General features: G+C 62.8%; 4 protein-coding genes across 5 annotated transcripts; 3 read left to right on the top strand and 1 right to left on the bottom strand.

The window, feature by feature from the left end:
- Positions 1-377: 377 nt before the first annotated feature.
- LOC120500060 (transmembrane O-methyltransferase homolog) lies at positions 378-3,265 on the top strand. The gene is made up of 2 exons (XM_039704444.1): positions 378-2,101; positions 2,496-3,265. Exons 1-2 carry the CDS (start codon positions 1,840-1,842, stop codon positions 3,215-3,217), a joined length of 984 nt encoding a protein of 327 aa, XP_039560378.1. The 5' UTR covers positions 378-1,839; the 3' UTR covers positions 3,218-3,265.
- A 330-nt stretch (positions 3,266-3,595) lies between these two features.
- ANAPC15 (anaphase promoting complex subunit 15) lies at positions 3,596-5,325 on the bottom strand. Its single transcript, XM_039704467.1, has 4 exons — positions 5,139-5,325; positions 4,217-4,276; positions 3,999-4,136; positions 3,596-3,860 (listed from the first exon to the last, which is right to left on the bottom strand). Exons 1-4 carry the CDS (start codon positions 5,256-5,258, stop codon positions 3,813-3,815), a joined length of 366 nt encoding a protein of 121 aa, XP_039560401.1. The 5' UTR covers positions 5,259-5,325; the 3' UTR covers positions 3,596-3,812.
- Positions 5,326-5,465: 140 nt separating this feature from the next.
- On the top strand, positions 5,466-7,747 carry LOC120500068 (folate receptor alpha-like). 2 transcript variants are annotated; one of them, XM_039704465.1, is made up of 5 exons: positions 5,466-6,133; positions 6,270-6,450; positions 6,651-6,839; positions 6,914-7,049; positions 7,332-7,747. In XM_039704465.1, exons 1-5 carry the CDS (start codon positions 6,087-6,089, stop codon positions 7,604-7,606), a joined length of 828 nt encoding a protein of 275 aa, XP_039560399.1. In that variant the 5' UTR covers positions 5,466-6,086; the 3' UTR covers positions 7,607-7,747. The 2 variants fall into 2 exon arrangements, with proteins under 2 accessions (XP_039560399.1, XP_039560400.1); XM_039704466.1 differs by having other exon boundaries at positions 5,472-6,133; positions 6,303-6,450.
- An 841-nt stretch (positions 7,748-8,588) lies between these two features.
- Positions 8,589-23,739, top strand: INPPL1 (inositol polyphosphate phosphatase like 1; the record flags this gene model as incomplete). The annotated part of the gene is made up of 28 exons (XM_039704456.1): positions 8,589-8,758; positions 12,729-12,792; positions 13,390-13,540; positions 13,626-13,746; positions 13,856-13,993; positions 14,076-14,166; positions 14,394-14,483; positions 14,814-14,912; positions 15,093-15,243; positions 15,414-15,520; positions 15,773-15,875; positions 15,953-16,149; positions 16,513-16,630; positions 17,130-17,226; positions 17,318-17,456; positions 17,546-17,645; positions 17,728-17,816; positions 17,896-17,977; positions 18,072-18,161; positions 18,273-18,386; positions 18,499-18,587; positions 18,680-18,767; positions 18,850-19,005; positions 19,076-19,160; positions 19,556-19,705; positions 19,775-20,480; positions 20,571-20,689; positions 21,174-23,739. Coding segments are annotated over 28 exons (3,795 nt in total), but the record flags the coding sequence as incomplete, so codon positions are not given.
- Positions 23,740-23,965: the final 226 nt, after the last annotated feature.

Raw genomic sequence — 23,965 nt, 5'->3', positions numbered from 1 at the left:
CCCCCGCGCGCGCGCGCGCTCCCGGTGAGCGCCGAGCGCGCTCCCGCGCCCAGAATCCCGCGCTCCCGGGAATCCCGGTGCTGCCGGTGCCCCCGCGTGCCCAGGTCCTGCAGCGCGCGGAATATAAAGTGGGGAAAGAACGAGGAAGAGGGGGAAGTCCGCAGTGACGGTGTTTGTTGTCCCAAGTAACTGCAGCGCGTGATGGGGCCCTGCTCCCCCGGAATAGCTGAACGCCTGCTTGTGGTGGCGTAACTCCTTGTTTTGCTTTGCTTGTGTGAAAAATGTGTATTTTATGATCGGCTTTCATTGTCCTAATCGCAAATGTTCAAATTTTATTATTTTAATTATATTACTATTTTTATAACCATTTTATTACTATTAAACTTTTAAAATTTCAAAACCAAGTGATTGGCGTTTTTCACACTTGTGTGTTTGGTCTTTGCTTTCCCTATTAACCTCTATTAATCTCAACCCATGAGGTTTCCAGCTTTTGGTTCTCTTTCTGACAGGGGAGCGGGCAGGCGGATGGGTTGGGCTTGGTTCCTGTCCTTGTTTGTCACCCAGCGTGGGGCACTGAGGGTTGAGGTAACAACAGAGTGGGTTGGAATCAAATTTGATCTCAGCATTTGCTGTATTGGGTCCAGAACCACTGGTCACTGTGGTGCTTGGTCTGTTCCTGTGGGTATGGTGCCCACCCTGGCTCTGTTCCTGCATTCCTGTATGTGCTCCCCGGGGTCACTTTTTATGGAGCAGGGACAAGGATCGGCATTTCTCTGTTGCTGTTACTGTTCATTTTCTTGGAGCCAGTTCTAAACTCAGCCTGAGATCTTTACCTTTTGTGCCTCCTCTCCATCCTGCCGCTGTGAGAAGGGGGAAAGAGAACAGGGGAGCAAGAGAATGGGCATGGTTTGAAGGGTCTCAGTGGGGGCACTGAACAGGGGAGTACCATTCCTAAACCACAACAGATCCCAGTGCCCCAACCCTCCACACCCCCCATGCTCCCAATACTGGGACCCCAGTATCAGCACCCCAGCCCCAGTATCAGCACCCCAGCCCCCTCGTGCAGCCCAGGAGCACCTCCCAGCCCCAGCCTGGCCCCGTCTCCAGCCAGCCCCACTGCGCTGGTAACCGGAGCTCCGATAGCAGCCGCAGCTGCGGTGACACCATCAATAATTGAGTGGCAGCAGGGCTCCACACAGGACTGCCTGCCTCTGCCTGCCTGGAGCGTGGGGACAGGTACGTGCCACCCCCATTGCCCTATCCTGTCGCTGTGGCTGGGCACCCCAACAGCTCAGGCTGTGGGGAGCAGGGTGTGAGGTACAGAATATGGGGGATGGGAGCAGCAAAGCCAGATCAAGGGGGGGTGCAAGGGATTGTGCTGAACAAGGCCCCTCACAGCAGCACAATCCCCTGGGATGCCAGCCTTGCCAACCCCAATATCTGGACCCTGGCAGATGGGTCCCCAGCCCTGGCACAGGATCTCCACAGCATCCTGGGGTGCCCCAGCCCTGCAGGCCCAGCAGCACTGGAGTCCAGGGAGAGGCACTTCCAGGGGGTGCACAGCACATCCAGCTCGTGGCATGAATGGGAGCTGTGAGGCTGGCACCCTGGGAGGACACCCTACCACAGCATGCCCTGTGAGGGGACAGATTTGCCTCGTTACGGTTTAAGGGCTCACAGTGCTTCCATGATCTCTGCACAGGGAGATTTTCAAAGCCTGGGCCCAAGGTTACGCTACTGATTGATAGCGGACACAAAGGGTGCAGAACTCCAAGATAAGTACGAAACTAACAAAGTCAACTCAGCACTGTGCACGAAGCACGGCCTCATTCCCTTGTGATGGTGTCTCCGGCGATTGCCCTGGCCTTCCTCCCGTTCATCGTCACCCTGCTGATCCGGTACCGGCACTACCTGATGCTGCTGTACCGGGCGGCGCTGGTGCCCTGGCTGCGGGACCGGCTCACCGGCACCTCGCGGGAGCAGCGCGCCTTCCAGTACCTGCTGGCCCATGCCATCCCGGGGGACCCCCAGCACATCCTCCAGACCTTCGATCAGTGGTGCTACCACTGTGAGCACCTCAGCTGTGTGGGGCCCGACAAAGGTGAGTGCCACCCTTGCTTGTCCACACCACACAGGGCACGGCCGTGGCATCACTGACATGGCCGTGGCACTGCCAGCATGGCCACAGCACCACTGGCATAGCCATGGCACCACTGACATGGCTGTGATAGTGTTGGCATGATCTCAGCACCACTAGCATGGCAGTGGCACTGTTGATATAGCCATAGTATTGTTGGCATGACTGTGGCACCAGTGACATGGCCCTTGCACTGCCAGCACAGCCTGGCACTGTCGGTACGGCTATGGCATCATTGACCTGGCTGTGGCATTTTTGGCATGGCTCTCCTCCACTCCTCTGGGCACTGCCTGGCACCTTTGCCCTGCCAGGCCCGGGGTGGCACAGAGGGTGGGTGCTGAGGCACATGCCGTGTCAGGGCGGATCGTGGAGCGGGTGCTGTTGGAGCGGGCACCGCTGCGGGTGCTGGAGCTGGGCACGTACTGCGGCTACGGCACCGTGCTGCTGGCACAGGCGCTGCCCCCAGGCGCCCGCCTCTACACCATCGAGGGCGACCCCCGGCACGCCGCCGTGGCCGAGAAGGTCATCCGCCTGGCCGGCTTCAGCGAGCAGATGGTGAGCAGCCGGGCACAGGGAAACCAGGGAGGAGGTGGGTGGGGGTCCTTTGCTGGGTCCTTGCTGGGACTGTGGCACCTGCTGGGCAGTGCACATGGGACGAGGAAGATGCTGTGCCACGTGGACCCCTCAGCACGCTGTGCAGCAGGGAGGTGGGTGGGCACCCTCCACCCCGCCCCAGCGACTGAGGGTGATGCAGCGCAGGTGGAGCTGATCGTGGGCCCCTCGGAGGAGGTGATACCCCGCCTGCGCGAGAAGCACGGCCTGGTGAACGCCAACCTGGTCTTCATGGATCACTGGAAACGCAGCTACCTGCGGGATCTACGGCTGCTGGAGAGCCACCAGCTGCTGGCTGAGGGGGCCACCATCCTGGCTGATAACGTCCTCTTCCCCGGGGCACCCCACTTCCTGCAGTACGCCAAGACCTGTGGCAAATACCACTGCAAGGTGCACCGCGCCAGCCTGGAGTACTTCCGCGCCATTCCCGACGGAATCGCCGAGCTCCGCTACACCGGTACCCACTGAGCAGGCAGTGCTCCTGCCTCGTGCTGGCCCCGTGGAGTGCCAGGTGCCCACCCCCTGCCGTGGCTTCAACATGGGCTCTGGAGGACACGCAGTGACTGCTGTGGTCTAGCAGGCAGTGCTCCTGCCTCGTGCTGGCCCCGTGGAGTGCCAGGTGCCCACCCCCTGCCATGGCTTCAACACGGGCTCTGGAGGACACGCAGTGGCTGCTGTGGTCTGTGGTGGGGCGCAGTGGGTATCCAGGGGCTCATTCCCGAGTGCTCCTGCCTGCACGGCACAGGGAGCTCTGCCAGGCACACCCGTGGGTGGTGGGGAGCAGCCCTGCACTACCTGGGTGGCACCCTCTGCCTGCCCTGGTGGCCTCAGACACCAGATTTGGGGTTGTTTTCTTGAAAACTGAGTTTATTAGAAAAGATGTGTCAGTTCCAATACGCCAGGTGGCTCCTGGTCTCCCCTCTGGCTCCTCTGGGAGGCTTCCCTCTGAACCTCCTGCCCCATGCAGCACCTGCGGCAGGAGGAGCTGCACTGAACTGTGCCCCAGAGCCGTGGGGGGCAAAGGCTCTCCCCCAGCCCCTGGCTTGGTGTGGCTGTGGCAGAATCAGATCATCCACTGGTCCTGATCCTGCTCTGTCCCCTCCATGTCCACCTGGGAAAGAAAGAGGTCTGAGATCTCCCCCAGAGCAAGAATTTAACAGAGGGCGTGAAGGCGAGAAGACAGCCCCCAGAGCTCATGTTCAGGGTCCCACACACTCCACATCCCCTGCTTTGGGGTCTCTCTATTTACCTCATTGATCTCCCCATCATCGGGAGACTCGTTATAATCATTCATCTCATCCATATCCTGCATGTCCTCGTCATCTTCTGAGTCCTCTTCGCTGTCTTCGTCATCTTCATCATCCTCCTCCTCCTCCTCATCATAGTGCTGTGGACACAACAGCTGCAGCCACCCCGTCTGCCCCCCAAGCCCTGTGGCAACCCCCAGCTCCCTGCCCACACACCCACCTCGGACGCTGGCTTTCCTATGGGCACCAGGTTGTTGTCCTTCTCAGCAATGCTCTGCAGCTGGGGAAGGGAGAGAGGCGGGTGAGCACTCCAACAGCTCCATGACACCCCAGCAAGCAGGCCCTCCTGGCCCTGGTGTCCCTGGCTGACCACGCTGATTCCCAGCCCCAGTCCTGCCGCCTCCCCCGCATCCCTGCAGGGAAGGGCAGCTGTAACAGCCTGGCACCAACAGGGTGATCCCAGTGACCCTCTGGTGCTGACAGGGTTCGAGGTGCCCCCGTGGGTGGCAGCAGAAGCCCAAACACAGAGCTTATGTATTTCTTTATCAAAAAATAACCCAATCTGGGACATCTGATCAGCCAAACGCAACCACAGCAGATGATTAAAGCTCAATTAAAATACGTCAGCACCTCCCACCCAGAGGGACTTGGAACCTCTTCTACGTGCTGGGGTTTTAATTGACTTAAACTTTATTACTTAATTACAAAAACTTAATTACTGACTTTTTTTTTAAACTTTAATCAAATAGATGTTCTTCCCCCCGATACTCAGGGGCACCGCAGCACCGAACCACGCTCACAGCACAAACACTTGTCAGTTACCGGGATCAGAAACCGCTCCTCGGGAGGTTAGTTAATTAATTAATTGGGAGCTAGTGCAGGAGCCTGGGTTCAGCAGCATCTTGGTAATTAACCCCCACAGAGTAAACGGGGAGCAGCCCGCACCGAGCCGCTGTGACACGGGAGCAGCGGTGCCCGAGCCGCCAACAGCGGCACAAGTCGCTGACACACGGGCACAGGCGGTGAGCACCGGGGGAGCGGCCCCGGGCACGGCCCCGGGCCCGCCGGAGGAGCCGAGCCCGCCCCCGGCCTCACCACACCCGGCCCCGCGGCCTCGCGCCTCCGCCCGCGCCGGCGCCCACCCAGGCCTGGTGCTGCTGCTCCTGCTGCTGCAGCTCGGTCTCGTCAACGCACGGCCGGTCGAGGTTGAACCAGAGGGACTCGGTGAGGCGGGGCAGGAGCGAGGGGAACAGCGTGGACATGGCGGGAGCGGCGCCAGCGCCCGGCCGGAAAGGGAACCCAACCCGGAACCAGTTAGGGCGCACGGAGCATGCGCGGAGGGAGCGCGGTGATGCCTGGCGGGGCCAGCCCCGCAAGGGGGATAAATAATGGGGCGTGGCCTAAGGCGCCTCTGGGGGCGGGGCGCCGTGTGATTGACAGGCGGTGGGCTGGGCCCCCCCGCGCGTCCCAGTGTGGCGGCCCGCGGGATATCTGTGCCCCCCTTGGGGTATTTGTGACTGATGGTGGGTGTGTGAGCCCCACAGGCACCGGTGACCCCAGGGAGGGGGTATCTGTGATGCTGATGGGGTACCTGCTCCTTTGGGGGCATCTGGCATCTGTGAGGGGGTAACTTCCCCCCCCTCAGGGCATCTGCAATACCTGAGGGGTTCTTGCCTCCACCCCGTGGCCATCTGTGACCCCACAGCGGGTACCTGTCCCTGCCAGCAGCATCTCTTACCCACTGTGGTGCTCCCCCCAGTCACCCACAGGGACCCTGTGGTGTTGGGGGGCCGGGTACTGCCCCTCGTGCTGGTGTCAGCGAGTCAGGCCACCTCCCACAGGAGGGAAAGGAAAACAGCCCTAAGTGGATTTTGGCTGGCGCTGGCCCCAGCCCGGCGCCGGGAAGATGAATCCCAGCTGCACGTGGGGCTGCTGAGGGGCCGGGATGGGCACGGGTGTCAGTCCAGGACACAGTGGGGTGCCCGGGCGGGGTGCACTGTCCCCTCCGCGCCCTCAGTGCTGCCCAATCCGCTGCATTCCCGCGTCCCGTGATCAGCGGCCACGGGTTCTGCTGCACCACGACCTTTGAGATGAGCTGTGCTCGTCCCACGGCACCTGGAGCCCAGCTGCCCCCCAGGTAAGAGCCCCGACCCCCGGCACCCCCGGGTAAGACCCCTGAGCCCGTTGTCGGTGGTCGTGGCAGTGACCGTGTGCTGCCGCGCTCCCACACGCACGGTGGGGGACTTTGTCCCTGCTGTCACTGCGTCTCTCAGAGCTGCCATCCTGACCTGCTGTCGCCCCGGCAGAGCGATGGCAGCGGTGTTGGCTCTGCTGGTGGCCTGGCCAGCTGCTGCCGCAGCAGTGAGGGTGACACAGGACTCGCTGCTCAACGTCTGCATGGATGCCAAGCACCACAAAACAGAGCCTGGCCCTGAGGGGCAGCTCTACGGGCAGGTACGGTCCTCATCCACTGCACCAGCACCCAGGGGGTCACCAGGATGGAGGCTGGGGGGCTCTGTGCCCCAACATGAGTTCCATCAGCCAGTGTCACCCACCCACGGGCACTGGTGCTTTCCCTGGACCTGCAGCAGGTCCCATCCGAGGCCTGGTGGGTCCTGATGGGTCCCAGCTGAGCCCCGGCTGCCCCGGTGCAGTGTGTCCTCTGGAAGGACAATGCCTGCTGCACTGCCAACACCAGTCTGGAAGCTCACCGGGACCAGTCCTACCTGTACAACTTCAACTGGGACCACTGTGGGGCCATGCCAGAGAAGTGCAAGCGCCACTTCATCCAGGACACGTGTCTCTATGAGTGTTCCCCTAACCTGGGGCCATGGATCGACCAGGTAGGTGCAGACCCCGCCCTCACCAACCCACCAGGATGCCCGGGGTGAACTGGGGGGAACTGGGGGCCCTGCAGGCAGACACCAGCTGGCGGAAGGAGCGGATCCGGGATGTGCCACTGTGCCAGGAGGACTGTGAGCAGTGGTGGGAAGATTGCCAGGATGCTGTCACCTGCAAGGTCAACTGGCACAAGGGCTGGAACTGGACTACAGGTGAGTGCGGGTTGCAGGCCTCCCACCATCATGCCTCGACCCTCCTGTGGGTCTCCAGTCACCCTCCATCTTGCTGCAGGGGAGGTTGTGTCCACCCTCCCTGGTGGCTGTGAGTGGGTCTGGGGGTGTGAGGGTCCCCATGGGGTAATGTGGTGTGAGACCCTGTGCCGCCTTGAGGTCAACTCTAGCAATACCAGTGTGACCCATCTGCGCCCCAGGCACAGGGGAACAACACCCATTTCCCAAAGCCCTTCACCCACTTCACCCCCTGCCCACCCCCAGGCACCAACCAGTGTCCCAAGGGTGCCATGTGCCAGAAGTTCAGGTTCGTGTTCCCCACGGCGGCTGCGCTCTGCGAGCAGGTCTGGTCCGGCTCCTACCGCTACACATCCCACCACCGTGGCAGCGGTCACTGCATCCAGATGTGGTTCGATCCCACGCAGGGGAACCCCAATGTTGCTGTCGCCCAGTATTACGCCCGTGGCGATGCTCCCCCAAACTCCCCGCTCTCTGTCCTGCTGTCCCTGCTGCCCCTCACCCTCCTGGCCCTGCTCTGAGCAGGAGGGGCTGCAGGCAGGAGCCGGCAGTAGATGGTCGGGGGTCCACAGGCTGCCTTGTGCCTCCTCATGGGACGTCCCCAAGCTGTGTCCCCCTTCGAGGCGTGTGGCTCATGAATAAATGCTCCTGCCCTGCTTGGTCTTGGGGTGTTGTGTGATGGTTGGGGGGGCAGTAGGATGGTTGAGGAACTGCTTGTCCCATCCTGCTTCTGGTGGGGAGATGAAGCAGACATCACTCCTATTCATTTGTACCGATCAGCCTGGCTACTGAGCACTGCCTGCCCCAAACCACTGTACTGGGCAAGGCACAAGGCACAGGGCTGCCTGACACTGGGGCCCAGGAGGATGGGATCGCTGAATGTGTCCTAGCACCTGACACGGCTCCAGGGCCCCGGGCGTCACTGACACCCTGGGGAGCACAGGATGAGACTGGGAAAATTATGGAGGAAAAGGGGAGGATATCCCGGGGACCCTGAGTGGGAGCATGGCTGTCAAGGGAGTTCTGCTCGGTACACCTCCCTTCGGTATGCCCCCGGGTGCCCCCCTGGTGCCCCTATCTGTCCAAGAGCTTTCTCCCTCCCAGGTGCTCCCCGCCCCGGTGCTCTTCATCCTCCCCGTGCTCCCCACTGCTGCTGCCCGCTACCCGCTGCTCTCCGCCCCTCGGTGCCGCTGCCCCTCCACCAGACCCCCGATGCCCCCCTGAACATCCTACTCATGGCCCTGCTCTGTCCCGGTGCCTCTCAGGTGCGCCCCCCAGGACCCCGTTACCTCACTGCTGCTCCCCCAGGATCCCCGCGGGTCCCCTCCGGTGCCCTCTCGACTCCCGCGGGTCCCCTTCCGCCATCGCCTCTCACGGCGGCCACCCCCGGACCCCTCCCCGCGCGCTCCCGGGTGCCCCCCTGGGGCCTACGGTGTCCCCAAGCCCCGAAGCCCCCGCCCGTCCCCGGGATGTCCCCGTCCCCACCTTTCCCCGCCCCGGTGGGGGGGCGCGGGGGGCGCGGGGGCGGCGGCCCCGGTGCCGGTGCCCCCCTGGTACCACCGGGACCTGAGCCGGGCGGCGGCCGAGGAGCAGCTGGCGCGGGCCGGGCGGGACGGCAGCTTCCTGGTGCGGGACAGCGAGAGCGTGGCGGGGGCCTACGCGCTCTGCCTGCTGTGAGTGGGGTACGGGCGGGGGGGACAGCCCCGCGGAACCGGCGGGCCCCGGGGGGCGATCCGGAGCGGCCATCGGGGCTGACTGGAGCGGGGGCACCGGAGGGGACCGGCGCGGGGCCGGGGGAGCTGCGGAGGCTCGGGCAGGGTGTCGGGGCAGGACCGGCGGCGACCATGGGAGAGCTGCAGGGGGAGCTTGAGGGGGCCACCGGCGAGGCACGGCCGGAGCCGTGGGGGGATCCCGGGAGGAACGGGATCGGGGATTCGGGCGTAGGAGTGGAGCGTTCGGGGCGGCACCGGAGGGGCCGCGGGGATGGTCCGAGGAGAGCAGGGAGGGCAGAGGGGAGGATTTGGGGGAGCGCCTGAGGGGTACCGGGGAGAGCACTGGGGCGTCATGGTGGGGTCACTGCAGGGGTTCAGGGGAGCACTGTGGTACACAGGGCCGGTGTCCGAGGAAGCACTGCCAGAGGACCGGGAAGAACAGTGGGAGAGGCACCGAGGGCGGGAGGGGGGCGCCAAGGAAGCACGGGCAGGGGAAGCGGTGGGGATCGCTGGAAGGGATCCAGAGGAGCACACAGAGAACATTGGAGGGGGTGGGGAGAGCACCAAGGGGGCAACAGACAGAGGGGGAAAGCCACCTGAGGGATACACTGAGCACGGGTGTCACCAGTACTGTGGGGGCTGCTGGGAATTTGGGCACAGGGAGACTGGGACAGCTCTGGTCAGTGGGTGCTGAGGGGGCACAGGCACGGGGAGACCTGGGGTTTCAGAGGGACGCTGGCACTTCTGGGACGCAGGGCACCAGGGGAATGGCACCTGCTGTGGCCTGGGTGTCCCACGAGACCAGACACCAACAGACTCTGGAGGGGCTGGGAATCTCTGGGCAGTGGGGGGATATGGGGCTGGCTCCAGGGAGGCTGTGTCACCCGCCCTGCTACCCTGGGGGTCTATGAGATGGAGGGCCTGGCACCTACCACACACTCTTGGGGTCCCTGAGCCTACCCATGGCACTGGGGGTCCCCAGCTCCTGCCCTCATAGCTGGGGGTCCTCAGCCTGGGAAGGGGGGACAGCTCTGTGCCCTTGAGTTGTGCCATGGAACTCCATGGCTCCCAGCTTGTGCCAGGTCACAGGTGAATGCTGACAGCCCTGGGGGTCCTGAAGTGCCTTTGCCCAGTGGTGCACCCCAGCACCCCACCATACCTGGGGCTTCTGGCACCTCGTTGTGCTGGGATGCTCCTGGGGCATGCCACTGGCTCTGCTCGAGGCTGGCTACCTGTGCCAGCACCTGGACCTTGATGTGGTTGTGGGGTGGCGGTGAGAGCACTTGAACTCAGAGCTTTTCTGTGCCCTGAGAGCCTGTGGGAGAACTGTGAGTGCACTGTGAGCTGGCCTGCCCTGGCCTGGGGTTGCTGTGTGCTGCTGCCACGTGCTGGTGCCAGGCATGCAGCCTCCGTGGTGGCATGGTTGTCCTTCCCTGTGGACAGTGGCAAATGCAGTTTCCCAGCCACGTGGGCACGGTGTGGCTCTGGGCACTGGCTGCCCACCACAGAGCTGGGCCAGCCAGCAGCACTAGGCACAGCACTGGGAGAGCATGCCATTCCAGCACCTAATGGTGCCATATGGCTGGAGGGCACTGTGGCACCAGTGTGTGGTGCCTGGGTAAGGTGTGTCTGTCACTGATGTCTCTCACTGCTTGGTGAGGAGGCCATGGGTGCCGGCCTGTGGGATTGGACCCCGCAGCATGGCAAAGCCCTCCATGGGGATGCCAGGCTGGGAGGCTGCACTCCAGCAAGAGCTACTGGGAGTCCCTGGGGCTGTGATCTCTCCAGGCACCCCCATTGCCTGTGCGTGGGTGGACAGGGCTGTGGAGCCATTGGCCTCAGCTATTGCTGGGGTCCTAAAAATAGCTACAGAATCAGGAGGAGGAAAGGGAACTGCAGCGGGATCCCGGCAGCATCGGCTTCCTTTAACCCTCCCACTGGTGTGCCATGGACTCACCAGGCTCGATGTGGCACACCAGGACGTCTCACTGTGCCCTCGCCGTGGCACTCTGGGGTGTCTCACCATGGCGCAGCAGGGTGTCACCCTTGTGGCCTCACTGCTGCATATTGGGGCATCACTGGAACTCACAGTGGTGGCACACAGCAGTGGCACCCCAGGGCGTGCTGACATCATTGGCCGGTGAGCAGTGAGCAGTGCTAGTGGGGACAGTCCTGCTGTGGTGTCCCACAGGAGCGTGGGGGCTTGGCGCTTCCATCCTGGCTCCCTGCCAGTTCATGGGGGACACCAGTGCCGGGGTGGTGCCAGCGGGCACACGGAATCCCCCTTGCCAGGGTGCCCACACCCTGCTCTTGGTGAAGTAGGGCGGCAGGTGCCCCTCTGTGCCACGGAGCAGTGGGGACACGGGGTGCCTGCTGTGCTGGCAGGGTTGTGGCAGGGCGCTGTGCGTCAGAGCGGCAGGGGAGTCCCGTAGCTCCCGCATAAAGGCTCTTTGTACCCGAGCCCGGTGCTCTCTGGCCCCCCCTCCCCGTCGCTGCTCACCAAAATAGCAGCCGACAGCGGTGCGGGGCTGGGCAGCCAGGGGGCCCTGCAGTCCCCCTCCGCGGTACCACCCCTGTGCTGGGTGTCCCTCCAGCCCCTGCCAGTCATCCATGGAGAGCCCCTTGACGTCCCCCACAACTGAGCTTCCTCCTAAGGGTCCTGCTCCTTGTCCCTCCCATCTGGAGTTCCACGTACCGGTGCTGTGCTGGGGTTCCTCTTGCACCCACATCACACCTCCGCTAGTGTTCCTGCTATGGAGACCCCAGTTGCGTGTTAGGGCTTCCCACAGAGACCCCTTATGCTACACTCGTTTGGGGGTGTCTCTTCATGCCCCCCCACCTTACCAGCTGGGATTCTCCCACAGACTCCTTTGAGTCAGGGAACCCCTGATCCCTTCACCCACCCTAGCAGGGTTTTCCATACAGCCTCCCATAGTGGATTCTCATTCAGCCCCCCCTGCCACTTGGAGAGTTCTGCATGGCCCCACCCTCACAATGACCCCTGACTGGGCATTGGGGCACCTGGGACACCCCAACGATGCTGGGGTAGGTCGTACCTCCAGAGGAGGTGGGAGAAATGGGGACCTGGCACTGCAGGGACCGTGGTGTCAGCAGGGCACCCTATCCCCTTAGTGGGGGATAGGACATGGAGGGGCACGGCACCCTCTCCGGGGGCACAGCACAGCATAGGGGGGGTGGATGCCTTGTCCCAGTCCTCCAGCCCTCTGTCGAGCTGCCACTGGGGCAGGGGACACAGCAGCTGAGTGGCCCTGGTGTGGTGACAGCAGCCTCCGTGCTCATGGTGACCTCTGTGACCAGAGGCCAGCCAAGGAGTCACGATCCCTGCTGACAGCCCTGGAGTGGGGAGGTCTGGCTGTGCTGAGGCTCCCTGTCTCCTGGAGTCCCTAAAATGGGGAGGGCTTCCAGTCCTGCTCCTTACACTCACTGATGTTTTCACCCCATCTCTTAGCACTGCCCATCACCCCCTGCCCCGGGATCATGTCCTTGGTTCCTGTCAGCTTCCACAGGAAAATAAATTGTTTCCTGGTGTCCTGGCTGCCAGCTCCTGCCTGCTCCTGCCAGCTCCAGCCTGTGCTGTGGGCTGGAGACAGTGCCTCTGGCACAGACAGGCAGTGCAGCAGGGGCAGCAGCACTGCCAAGGACACAGTGGTGTCAGTGGGGGGTCGGAGCAAGCAGGGGAGGCACTCTCGGACTCCCAGCACCCATCCTGCAAGCTTTTTCCCACGGGCTTTCCATGGGTTCCCTGTCAGCTCGTTGCATTCCATGGGGAATAGTGGTATTGGAGCTCCTCACTGTCGGTGCTGGTGAAGTAGGGGTCTGACTGGAAGGGTACTGGGCATCCCTTTGGGGCTGGCAGGTGGAGGGACACCACCCAATCCCCAGCAGCCTGATGCCCTCTCTGCTGCCACAGGTTCCAGAAACACGTCCACACCTACCGCATCCTGCCGGACGAGGAGGATTTCCTGGCCGTGCAGGTGGGCAGCGCGGGCACGGGACACCTCTGGCTCGTGGGCTGTGGGGGGTTTCGTGCTGTGACTGTACCTGTCTGTCTGTCTGTCCTGGGTGGCTGCGCCAGGCTCAGCCCTGGCCCCGTGCCACGTGCCTGCCCGGCTGTGCCGGATGGCTTGGCTGTGCCTGTCTTGGCCGGCTGTGGCACTGGGTATTTTTAGAGCAACAGAACCCTCTTTGTGCTGGCCCGGCAGGCAGGAAAAGCTGCCCCTGGGAGGGAGGAGGCTGAGGGATGGCTGCTGCCTGCACCCTGTTAGCCCACCTACCAGCCCTGTTGCAACGTGGGACTGTGGGGTCAGCCCCCCATCCTGCATGGGGGTCCCTGCATGGAGGGGTTCCTGCACTGTGGCATCTCTGCATGGGAGGGTCCCTCCATGGGAGTCTGTGCATGAGGGGGTCCCCTCATGGGATCATCCCTGCATGGTGGCAGCTCTGCACGAGGGGATCCTTGCATGGTGTTATCCCTGGATGGTGGGTTCCCTGCTTGGTGTTGTCTCCGCCGGGGGGGTCCGGTGATGCTGGCTGCAGGTGCTGATGGTCCCGGTGTCCCAATGTCCCTGCAGACGTCACAGGGGGTGCAGGTGCGGCGCTTCAAGACGCTCAGCGAGCTGATCGCCCTGTACCTGCAGCCCAACCAGGGGCTGGTCTGCACCCTGCTCTTCCCTGTCGAGAGGGAGAAGGAGAAGGAGACCGTGGAGGACAGGGACTACTCAGGTATGGCGGGGTGACGTGGGTGGGTGACCAGGGTGCTGGGACTCCTGGGGTGGCAGTAACTGGCCCCCTCATTGCCCCATTGCAGACGGAGAGGATGAGAAGCCGCCGTTGCCACCACGCTCCGGCTCCACCAGTTTCTCTGGCACCTCAGTGGGGCTCAGCCCCACTGGCCTGGGACCATCTGTGTCGGAGAGGCCAGTGGAGAGGTGAGGGTCTGTCTGTCTCCTGCCTGTCCCTTGTCTGTCCCGTGTCTGTCCCCTGTCTGTCCCCTGCTCCTCCCAGCTGGCTCTCACCCCCCAGGTGCTCTCTCTGCAGCACCAATGGGCTCAGCAGCATCTCTCATGAGTACCTGAAGGGCAGCTACACCCTGGATCTGGAGGCAGTGAAGGGAGGGGCCAACAGCCTCCCCCACCTCAACAAGACTCTCGTCACCTCCTGCAAACGGCTGCACAGGTGAATGCCAGACACTGGGACAGATGAACCGATGGAAGGACGTATGTGCCACCCAGTGAGCTGGCTCCTCTTGCCTCTCCAGTGAGGTGGACAAGGTGCTGGCAGGGCTGGAGATCCTCTCCAAGGTGTTTGACCAGCAGAGCTCCCCCATGGTCTCCAAGATCCTGCAACAGGTAAAGGGAATATGGGAACACAGCAGTGGCAGCCCCCCACCATGGTCTGCACCCACAGACCCAGCCATGGTGCCATCCATAGGTGGTGGGAAAAACTGTGGAGAAGCACCTACCATCCTACCCCACCCAAGATTGCTAGTGGGTTCTGCCACTTGGGGTGGGGGGAGGCTCTGGCGTGGGTCTGGGGTTCACATCCCAGTGCTGGGGTGTCCTGCTGGGGGTTCCAGACAGCAGGGCAGAGTGGAGAGCAGGAGCTGGAGAACCTGGTGCTGAAACTCTCTGTGCTGAAAGATTTCCTGTCCTCCATCGAGAAGAAGGTAAGGCTGAGGATGCAGGGGTGGATGGCTTGATGGGGGTCTTTGGGGGGTCTGGATGAACCAAGAGAGACTGTGGAGCTGAGGGCACTGGTGGGACTGGGGAAACTGGCAGAGATTGCTGGGCTGGGGGACTGGGGATGGGCTGGTGGGATTGAGGCACCAGTGGGACTGGGGAGGGCCAGTGGTGCTGGTGTTGGTCGGGCTCGGGGGGCTGGTGGGGCCTTGTGGACTGTGAGGGCTGGTGGGGCTTGGAAGGCTGGTGGGACTGGATGGGTTGGTGGAGCTGGTGGACCGGTGGTCTCCCTGCTGACCCTGCTGGGGCTCTGGCAGGCACTGAAGGCCCTGCAGGAGATGAGCTCAGCCACCCCTGCCACCCCCCCTCAACCCCTCTCCCGCAAGGCCAAGAGCATCCCAGTGCAGACCTTCGAGGTGAGCCCTCCCACCTGCCGTGCCCAGTTTTGGAGTTTTGAGGGGATTTCAGCATCAGCTGAGTACCTCCAGTGTGACACTGAGGGCACAGACCCCATCTGGTCTCTGGGGGAGGCCAGATGCCAGATGGGGTGCTGGGGTGTCCCCTGTGTCCCCCCTCATCCCAGTGTCCCCTGGCAGGTGAAGCTGGATATCACCCTGGGGGACCTGACCAAGATTGGGAAGTCACAGAAGTACACGCTGAGCGTGGATGTGGAGGGGGGTAAACTAGTGGTGCTGAAGAAGCAGAAGGACTCCCAGGAGGACTGGAACACCTTCACCCATGACAAGAGTGAGTGGGGAAGTGTCTGGGGGGCCCCAGCACCCCTGGGACTGCTCCAGGGAAATCCCTGGGGGATTTCCTCATGCTGGGGGTGTCCCCATCTTGGGGGGTCCCCCAAAGCATGGATTGGGGGAGTTCCAGCACCCAGCACCGTTCCAGCTCTTGCCACTCCTCCTCAGTCCGGCAGCTGATCAAGTCACAGCGGGTGCAGAACAAGCTGGGCATCGTTTTTGAGAAGGAAAAGGATAAAACACAGCGGAAAGACTTTGTTTTTGTCAGTGCTCGGGTGGGTAATGCTCAGCTGGAGGTGGGCAGGGGACAAGGGGTCCCTTGTAGGGAGGGGGTGGGGCAGGATTTAACCCCTGGGCCCTGGCAGGGCTCAGGGACAGGCGCTGGGTACCGGTGCCTGATGGCTGGGTGATGTCCCAGGGGCGGTCCCCATGCCCAAAAGGTGCCAGCTTTGGCTGAGCCAAAGCAGGGGGGCGGGAGAGGGTTGTAGGGATTCCCTCTGCCCTCCCCTCACTGCCCCCTTCTGCAGAAGCGTGAGGCCTTCTGTCAGCTTCTGCAGCTGATGAAGAACAAGCATTCTCACCAGGACGAGCCTGACATGATCTCTGTCTTCATTGGCACCTGGAACATGGGTGAGCAAGGCCAGGGGCAGCCCTCGGTGGGGTGTCGAGGCCCTGGGGTCCCCCTAACTGTGCTGTCCCCCCTGCAGGCAGCGTTCCCCCCCCCAAGAACATCACCTCGTGGATCACCTCCAAGGGGTTGGGCAAGACCCTGGATGAGGTGACGATGGCCATACCGCATGACATCTACGTCTTCGGCACCCAGGAGAACTCTCTGGGAGACAAGGAGTGGGTGGACTTCCTGCGCACCGTTCTCAAGGACTTCACAGAGGTTGAGTACCGCCCGGTAAGGACCAGGGGGTCCAGGGGGCCCTGGGGCTGTGAGGTGCAGGCACTGGTGGGTGGTGGAGGTGTGTGATGCTCAGTGTCCCCGGGGTGGCTGTGCTCTGGCTCTGTGACACCGGCTGTTCTGAGGTGCTCTCGTGGTGCTGGGTGCTCCGGGTCTGCTGACACAAGGTATTTTGGGGTGGTCTCCTGGTGCTGGATAGCTGTGGATACTGATTGATGGTGGTGGGATTCCATGGGGAACAGCCCTTGGTGGGAGAGGCTGAGTAATGAGCATTCCCTGTGGACGCACCAGAGGGGCCCCCGTGGTCCCAGGGGGCCCCAGCGCGTGCTGGCAGGGGGCTGAGGGTGCTGGCACCCACAGGTGGCCATGCAGTCCCTGTGGAACATCAAGGTGGTGGTGCTGGTGAAGCCAGAGCACGAGAACCGCATCAGCCATGTCAGCACCTCCAGCGTCAAGACAGGGATCGCCAACACCCTGGGTAGGGCCACAGCGGGGCACAGAGGGACACGGGGTGTGCACTGCACTGGGGGGAGTCCTGGGGTGCCTGCACTGCGGGGGGGTTCTGTTCTTGCATGTGTTGCATGAGGAGGAGTCTGAGCATGGGTACCTTGCATGATGAGGAGCCCTGGAATGTGGGCATTGCACGGGGAGGGTCCCAGTGGGCGTGTTGCACGTGAGGGGTCTTGTGGATGCACAAGGAGGGGTCCCAGAGCACGGGTGTTCCACGAGGAGGGCTTTGTGTGCAGTGCACAGGGAAGGTCTGGGAGTGTTTGCGTTGCATGCAGAGGTGTGGATAAGTGTGCTTTGCACGAGGGGGGCTGGGGGGGTGTGTTTCATGAGGAGGCCTCTCAGCCTGTGCCAGGCTGGCCAGGGGGGGACTGTGCCCCATCACTGTGACCTGGGGTCAGCTGGGTGTCTGTCCCCGAGGTAGAATCAGGGGTTGCCTGATCCCATCCCGTGTCCCCGTGTCCTCACAGGGAACAAGGGTGCTGTGGGTGTCTCCTTCATGTTCAATGGCACTTCCTTTGGCTTTGTCAACTGCCACCTCACCTCTGGCAATGAGAAGACGGCACGGTGAGCACCCCCAGCCTGGGCCGGGCCAGGACAGGGCTGTCACCCCTGTCCTCATGTCTGTGACACCCTGTCCCTGTGTCCCCTGCTTCAGGAGGAACCAGAACTACCTGGACATCCTGCGTCTGCTCTCGCTGGGGGACAAGCAGCTGAGCTCCTTTGACATCTCTCTTCGCTTCACCCACCTCTTCTGGTTTGGGGACCTCAATTACCGCCTAGACATGGACATCCAGGTCAGAGGAGGGGGTGGGTTGGGGTGGGAAGGCAGGTGGGAGTGTCAGGGTCCCCTCCCAGCCCAGTGCCAGCGCCTTTGTCCCCACAGGAGATCCTCAACTACATCAGCCGCAAGGAGCTGGAGCCGCTGCTGAAGGTGGATCAGCTCAATCTGGAGAAGGAGAAGCACAAGGTGTTCCTGCGCTTCGGTGAGGACTGGGGGGCTCCAGGAGGGTCTGGTGCTGCAGCCCCTGCTGTCGGGACTGTCCTGATCCACTGCTGTCCCTGCAGGTGAGGAGGAGATCACCTTCCCCCCAACCTACCGCTACGAGCGGGGCTCCCGGGACACCTATGTCTGGCACAAGCAGAAGCCCACAGGGGTAGGTGCTGGGGTAGGGGGAGTTGGGGGAGTGGAGGACACCCCAATCTGAATGCCCACCCACTCCCCACTCGTGCCAGGTGCGTACCAACGTGCCGTCCTGGTGTGATCGCATCCTCTGGAAGTCCTACCCCGAGACTCATGTCAACTGCAACGCTTATGGTGGGCAGTATAACCACCCCCAGCACTCTCGTCCCTGTTCTGGGGACAGTCCTCCCCTCCATCCTCACTTCTTCCCCATTCCCACTGGCTGCAGGCTGCACAGATGACATTGTCACCAGTGACCACTCACCCGTCTTTGGCTCCTTCGAAGTGGGAGTGACATCCCAGTTCGTTTCCAAAAAAGGTGCTTATGCCCAAGGGGATACCTTGCTGTCCCCTGCCCCTCCATGGTCCAACCTCTCCCTCTAAATGGAGAGGTCCCAGGGAGATTCCAATGCCTTGCCTCTCCATGGAGGGCTCTCCAAGTCCTCAGAGCAGGCGTACATCGAGTTTGAGAGCATAGAAGCCATTGTGAAGACTTCCAGTCGCACCAAGTTTTTCATCGAGTTCTATTCTACCTGCCTGGAAGGTGAGGACTGGAATGGCAGTGGGGGGTCCCAGAGGGCTTAAGAGGGGTCCCTGGAAGCTCATGGCATCCTGGAAGGCTAAAGGATTGATGCCATATCCTGCTACCACCACAGAGTTCAAGAAGAGCTTCGAGAACGACAGCCAGAGCAGTGACAACATCAACTTCCTCAAGGTGCAGTGGTCATCCCGGCAGCTGCCCACGGTGAGGAGGGGCTGGGGGCTGGCAGGGTGGGTGCAGGGGGAAGCTGCAGACAGGGAGACCCCCGCTCAGTCTCCCCATTCCCTCGGCCACAGCTGAAGCCCATCCTCTCTGAGATTGAGTACCTGCAGGACCAGCACCTCCTGCTCACCGTCAAATCCCTTGATGGTTACGAGTCCTACGGTGAGTGTCCACTCCAGCACCGTGCCAGCACTGGGGGGTCCGTGGGGTGCAGACCCCCAACCTCTCCCGCTGTCACCCCCAGGGGAGTGTGTCATTGCCCTGAAGTCGATGATTGGCAGCACAGCACAGCAGTTCCTCACCTACCTGTCCCACCGCGGTGAGGAGACCGGCAATATCCGTGGCTCCATGAAGGTCTGGGTGCCCACGGAGCGCCTGGGCACCCGCGAGAGGCTCTATGGTGAGGACCCCTCAGCCAAGGGGGGATGGTGGGGAGAGGACTCCACCACTGAGCCCCTGTTCCCTGGCAGAGTGGATCAGCATCGATAAGGATGAGACGACAGCCAGCAAAGGGAAGGTGCTGCTAGGTGCCAGGGCCACGCAGGACAATGCCAAGTATGGAGGACAGGGCTTGGCAGGGTGGGGGGCACCAGTTCCTGGGGGTTGGGAGGCCTGAGGGATTCACCTGTGAGCACAGGTATTGCTTAGGGTATCCCTCTGGGTTGGTGTGTGGGATGTGACTGGGGACGGTCCTGATGCCAGTTTTGTGCCACACAGGACAGGGATGGGGCTCTGAGCCTCCAAATGCAGCTCTGGCTGTGTTTTGGTGGCTGAACCTCATCCTGGAGGGCAGAGCCCCATCCTGGGGATCTGAGCCCTGATCTGGGCTGCTGAGACCCATCCCACGGGGTCTGAACCTTGTGCTGGTTGATGTGAGCCCCGTCCTGGGGGTCTGAACCCCGCTGCAGGTGTTCAAGCCCCATGGGACACCCAGCCCCTCCTGTTGCCAGGTCCGCGGGGCGGAAGCCCAGCAGTGCTGAGCCCCCCAGCAGCATCCTGGCAAAGCTCCCAGAGGAGCCCGAGAAGAGCGGCACCGCGGCAGCGCCGCGTCCGCCCGCCCCGCACCGCAGCACCCCCCGGGATGAGGCCACCCCAGGCCGGTGAGGGAGCTGGGCAGGGCTGGGGGGGGGATTGCTCTGGGAGTGCCACGCTCAACCCTGTCCCCACAGGTCCAAGGCGGAGGCAATGCCGGAGCTCTCAGGGGGTCCCCTGAAGAACAGCTTCAACAACCCAGCGTACTACGTGCTGGAGGGGGTCCCCCACCAGCTGCTGGTGCCAGGGGACCCCGGCAAGCCCCCCAAGGCCAAGGTGCAGCTGGCAGTGCCGGAGCGCTGCCAGTGCCCCTCGGCATGCTGTGGTGGCGAGAGCGATGAGGAGGAGGACCTGGGCACTCTGAACCTGCCGCCGCCGGATTTCCCCCCACCGCCCCTGCCGCGGGAGCTGGAGCTGCCCCCAAACCCCTTCTTGGGCACCCCCAAGGAGCTGCTGGTATCCAGCGGGTGTGAGGACCCCAAATCCCACCCTGCTGCCTTCGGAGAGGCTCCCCTGCCCAAGCTGCAGCCCCGGCCGCCCCCAGCCGCCAGGGCTGGGTTTGGGATGGAGGGGGCTGGGGGGATGCCTGCAGTTGGGGGACTGCCCACTCCCGGGGGCCTGCCGGCTGGGCTGATGGATGACCGCTCCTGCTCGGTGCTGCAGATGGCCAAGACACTGAGTGAGGTGGACTACGGGGGTGGGAAGGAGAGGGTGGTCCCCCCGCCGCCGCTGCTGGCCAAGGGGGCGTTGCCTCCCCGCTGCCTGCACCCTGACTACGGCCGCCCCCTCGCCTTCCCTCCCCACTCCATCCAGGAGAGCATCCAGGAGGACCTGGCTGAGGAGGTGGGTGAAGCAGGGTGGGTGGGGGTGCTCAGCGCCTCAGCCGGGGCTCCCTTGGGGGTGCCCGGTGGTGCTGAGGCTGTTGGGGTGCAGGCGCTGGGCCGCGGCGGGGGCACCGTGCCCGCTGTGGGCGAGTGGCTGCGGGCGCTGGGGCTGGAGCGGTACGAGGAGGGGCTGGTGCGCAACGGCTGGGACGACCTGGAGTTCCTCAGGTGAGCAGCCCCCCACAAGGGTGGGCAGGGACCCCCACCCGCTCCCACCGCCGGCCTGGCCAGCCCCAGTGGGTCCATGTCTTTCCCACAGTGATGCCTGGGTTCTGGGGAGGTGTGTTGGGGTGCTGCCCTTGATGGTCCCCACTATCCCTGGGGGTTCCCCATGGCCTGCTGTGGGTTTCCACTTCCCTGGGAGTCCCCACTGCCCCTGAAGGGCCCCATGCGCCCAGAGGTTCTGTGCTGCCCTCAAGGAGCCATTGTCCCTGCTGCCCCTGAGTGTCCCCACTGCTCCCACGTGCCCTTGGCCTCTCGGGATCCCCACTGCCCCCTGAGGGTCACAAAACCCCACAGCAGGGACAGAATGGAGCCTGGGTGTGCGCCCAGCAACCCGAGTGGGGGCTCTGGCACGCCCATGTGGGGACCCCACCCGAGTCTGGGGTGCCCCTCAGGGTCAGAGAGCCCCATATTTGTGCCTCATTCCCAGTGACATCACAGAGGAGGACCTGGAGGAGGCTGGAGTGCTGGAGCCTGGCCACAAGCGCATCCTTCTGGAGAGCCTCCAGCTCCGCAAGTAGCTGCCACGGCACAGCCAGCATCCCATGCTTCCCATGGCCCAGCATCCCAGATCCTGCAGCCCTGCGTCTCAGACCTTGCAGTAGTGTGTCCTGTGGCCCTGCATCCCACAGATGTGCATCCTGGATCCCGTGGCTGTGCATTCTGTATCCTGCTGCCACATATCCTGGACCCTGTGGCCCTGAATCCTGCAGCTGAGCATCCCAGATCCTGCGGCCATGCATCCCAGATCCCTCAGATCCTGTGGCCGTGTGTCCACAGCCCAGCATCCTGTGACCACAAACCCTGGGTCCCATGGATGTGTGTCCCAGATCCTGCAGCTGTGCATCCTGCAGCTGAGGGTCCTTCATCCCACAGTCCCACATCCTGCATCCATTCATCCCACCATCACCAGCAGCAAGTGGGAGCCCCGTGACCTCCACAGCCCACCCCCACCCTGGATGCAGGGTAATGGGAAGGGGGAGTGGGGGACAGGGGGTGGTGGGTCCTGGTCAGATAATTTCACATGAGGATCCCTACGGGGTTCCCTCACATTTTAAGTTATTTTTTATTTATTGGGAGAGGGGATGGGGGAAGAGGTGTTTGGGCGTAACCTTTGGGATCCTGGCTCCCCCATGACCCTCACAGCTAGGAGGAGGAGGCTCTGAGCAGTCATGTCTCCACCCAAGTGCCTTCATGATGCCTGGGATGGGATGGGATGGGATGGGATGGGATGGGATGGGATGGGATGGGATGGGATGGCTCAGCCAGCCCCCATAGACCACACTAGGCCCAGCTCAGGGTCCTTCTCCCCAACTCTAAGGATTCTGTCCCCACCCTGAAGGTCCCATCCCCACTGTGAGGGTTCCTGTCCCCAAGATGGATGTCCCACTCCCACCCTGGAAAATCCCCATCCCTGGGGGTCCCATCCCTTTGCTGTAGGTCCCTGTCCCAGCTCCAGAGGATCCTGTTCCCACCCTGAACCTCATATCTGCACACCTGGGGTTCTACCCCCACTTTCATGATTCCCATCCCTGCTCTGGATGTGCTGTCCCCACCCTTGGGTGTTCCAGTCCCCACCCCTGGGGATCCCAGTCCCCATCTCCGGGGGTTCTATCTCTTCCCCAGGTATCCCTGTCCCCACCCCAGGAGTCCCTGTCACCATTCCTGGGGGTCCCATCCCCATTACGGTGGTTCCTGTCCCCACCTTGGGGGTGCTGTCCCCATTCCCAGGGGTCCCTCCCCCACCCTGAGGGTCCATCCCACCCTGAGGTTCCATTCCCAGGGGTCCTGTTGTTCCCGTACTGGGGATTCCGTCCCTACCCCCGGAGTCCTGTCCCCACCCCGGGGGTCCCATTCCCACGTGGCAGGGCCCCCATCCCCACTCTGGGAGTGCCTGTCCCTGTGCTGGGAGTCCCATCCCCAGCCTGGGAATCCTGTCACAGCAGAGCCAGCTCAGTGCCTTCCCCCAGAGCCCACCCCACACCACCAGTGCCTCCGGGGCAGCTCCCCCACTCCAGCCCGTTTGCCCGTTAGGGGCTCGCTGGGTCTGTCCCCCACGGGGGTTTGTGTGCCCTTGGGGACAGCGGGGCTGGCAGCAGGGTCTCCCTGTGGGTGCTCAGCCCCCAGCCTTGCCAAGTGTCCTTCCAGGAGGGTCCCCAGGCTGGGAGTCCCCAGGACAGGGGTCCTCCCACTGTGCTTTCCCCACTGGGATGCTCCCTCCAGGCTCTCCCTGTCCTCGGGGGGGATGGGGGTGATGCTGCCCCCAGACCCCCAACCCCTCACTCCGGCTGAGATGAAGGAAGGGCCAGGTGCCCCTGGCATACCCCAGCATCCCCCCTCTGTTACTGGGGTGTTTGGTGGGAACTTCCCCCCGCTGAACCCCCAGCTCCTGTGTTTGGTAAATCTGGAGTGATTTTTATCATGTTCATGCAATGGGTGTGGTGAAGCTCTCAGCAGGGCGAGGTGGGGAAGGGTCTGGGGAGGGGGGCAAGATGGGGAACCCAGGGGGAAGAACTGGATCCCATCTGTGACCCCTCCAAGCTGTCTGTACTGGTCCCAGCAAGGTGGGGACCAGGTCCCTTGTCACCTTCCTGCTCATCTTGAGTACCTCAGACCACTCCCCAAACAGCCTGGCATGCTCCTTTCACCATCCCAATGCCCACAAGACCTTCTTCATCATCACCTCCCCTCCAAAGGGCCCCTAGAGGCCAGGGGGGCTATGTGGGGCACCCCTCTCCTCACCCCACTTGAGGGGGCTTCCCAGGGGGTGCCCCTTCAGCTCCCTACAGCTGCTTGGGGTCTTCAAGTGGGGGGCACCCAAAATACTCCCTGAGGTGCTGGGGGTCTGTGGCATCACTTGGGGGGTTCTGGTGGGTTTCAGAGGGTCCAGGGGTGGGGACTGTGCAGTCCCCCCACCCCTGCAACCCCTGTTGAGGGTGGGGTGCAACAAGGGCTGAGGGCCAGCAGCAGTGTCAATAAATTAAGTTTAATTTGGATTAGTGGCATTTGCAAACATGGGTAATAAATTACAGAATGGTTAAAAAAACAAAAAACGAAAGAAAAGTGGGGACCCCACCTCGGGGGAGCTGGGAGGGATACAGGGGGAATGGGGATCGATGGATGGGCTGCCAGCATCCTCACCATGCCAGGAAACCCAGCAGCAGAGCAGCAGGGGTGTAGTGGGTGGCTGGGCACGAGGGCCCCCCCAGCACCCCACTTTGG

Source organism: Passer montanus, unplaced genomic scaffold (genome assembly GCF_014805655.1).
Source record: "Passer montanus isolate IOZ18808 unplaced genomic scaffold, ASM1480565v1 scaffold175, whole genome shotgun sequence".
Classification (NCBI taxonomy): Eukaryota; Metazoa; Chordata; class Aves; order Passeriformes; family Passeridae; genus Passer; species Passer montanus.
Note: the sequence above shows the minus strand (reverse complement) of the source record. Positions and strands in the feature narration are given on the sequence as shown.